Source organism: Sinocyclocheilus grahami, unplaced genomic scaffold (assembly GCF_001515645.1).
Source record: "Sinocyclocheilus grahami isolate Dianchi unplaced genomic scaffold, SAMN03320097.WGS_v1.1 scaffold2582.1, whole genome shotgun sequence".
Taxonomy (NCBI): Eukaryota; Metazoa; Chordata; class Actinopteri; order Cypriniformes; family Cyprinidae; genus Sinocyclocheilus; species Sinocyclocheilus grahami.
In genome coordinates, this window is record NW_015507761.1 from 20,149 (window position 1) to 21,797 (window position 1,649).

At 30.8% G+C, this 1,649-nt stretch overlaps 1 protein-coding gene across 1 annotated transcript in view; it reads right to left on the reverse strand.

Moving 5' to 3' along the window:
* Window positions 1-1,289: 1,289 nt before the first annotated feature.
* Window positions 1,290-1,649, reverse strand: part of LOC107575350 (ribonuclease inhibitor-like) — a 13,856-nt gene continuing 13,496 nt past the window's right edge. Inside the window, exon 5 of the mRNA XM_016261743.1 lies at window positions 1,290-1,350. Coding sequence (XP_016117229.1) covers window positions 1,290-1,350 — 61 coding nt within the window. The remainder of the gene's footprint in view (window positions 1,351-1,649) is intronic.

Consider the following 1,649-nt stretch of genomic DNA (forward strand, 5'->3'; position numbering starts at 1 on the left):
TTTAATTAAACACTTAGAAATGGTGCCATTTCATTCCAAAATAAAGATGAACGGGACTTTCAGAAAATGATGCACAAATAGACTCTCTTTCACAATTACAAAAATAACATTTGTAATCTATATCCAGTTGAAAATGATCTAATGTGTCTTTCACAAGATATTATATTTGAAATTACTCTAGTATGATTAGTTATAATTTTTCCAAAAATGTTCCACACAAATGAGGGAAACATATTTACCCATAAAAAAAAATGAGGAGGAGAAGAAATATTAACAAAGAGAGATCTAACTGATTGATTTCTGCACGTTTCATTAATTAAATCATATTGATCTAAAAACAGATATTTGGAGATGTTACAGTCTTACACCAAGTGCTCTGATTTCTGAGCAAAGAAAGTATTTTGACAGAGACAGAGTTCATAACAATACAATATTCTACAGCTGAAATATGACACTGAAATTTAAGACATAGCTCATTAATACTCAAAAAACATTATTCAACAGCTGACTGTCTCAAAGCAATGTCTAAAAAGTATTTATTTATCGTTTGAGTGATATTTATTCCAAATAAAAAAGTATTGAGGAGAAAAGTTGTTTAAAAATCAAACAGCACGTTAAATGTGTTTTCCTGCGAACATCAGATCATTTAAGAGTATTTTGTTAACATTAATATTGCATCTAAGAAAAAGAAAACGGACAACACCAAGCTTTAATAAATGATTAGAGAAAATATTCCACACAGAACTACTATTTTTAATAACCTGTTTTAAACAATATATTTTAAAAGTGCTGTTTGTACTGTTGAGAAAGGGATGAAAATGAAGAGAAGCACAATATGATCTTTACAAAGTTTTCCTCCACGGTGTGTGACCTCCTCCTCAACAGATTCCTTCAGTTTCCTCAAAGTTAACTCTCTTCAGTGAAAACCTCTCACATTTGATAATATTAAGATTCAGACATCTCAGAAAAAATGCTTTAAAAAAAAAAACAGTGTAGTCATCGACCAACTGACAAATTTTTGTTAATTTCCAAAAACGGTGATAGCTTGAAAGAAGCTCATATTTCCACAAGAAGTACCCTGTGTGACGAGCAGATAAGCAGCGGAGAGATTGAACAGTCTTGTCTAAAGACCCTAGAAAGAAGAAAATCCACTGGAATTCATGAATCATTTTAGCGGAGCTACACTCTGTGCTCAGGGCTGGAACTGTCTTTCTAAATACTCCCTCCACATTCACATACTTCACACCAAACTTCAAAGCTTCAAATCTGAATATTATACTATTTAAATCTTATTGTAATATTATGACCAAAAATATTCTCTGTTCTTTTGGTGATGGATCTCTATCTACACTGTAAGGTGGAACAGAAGAGAGAGGAAACAAATCAGTGTTCAATGGAACAAACTGCAAATTAGTTACCATTTTAATTTGTTTCTTTTTTTTTGTAAAAAACTAAACTATATATAAAACTATACATTTACATGATCTTGCATAGATATTTCTAAAACAATATTTGTGTTTTAAATACATTTGAACATGAATTACATTCATATCTTTGTCTGTCTGTGAGACTCCTGTGGAGTAACTATAAAGAGAAACACATGCTAATGAGTTTCATGCTGATGCCATTTATAATAAATGATAAGGAAC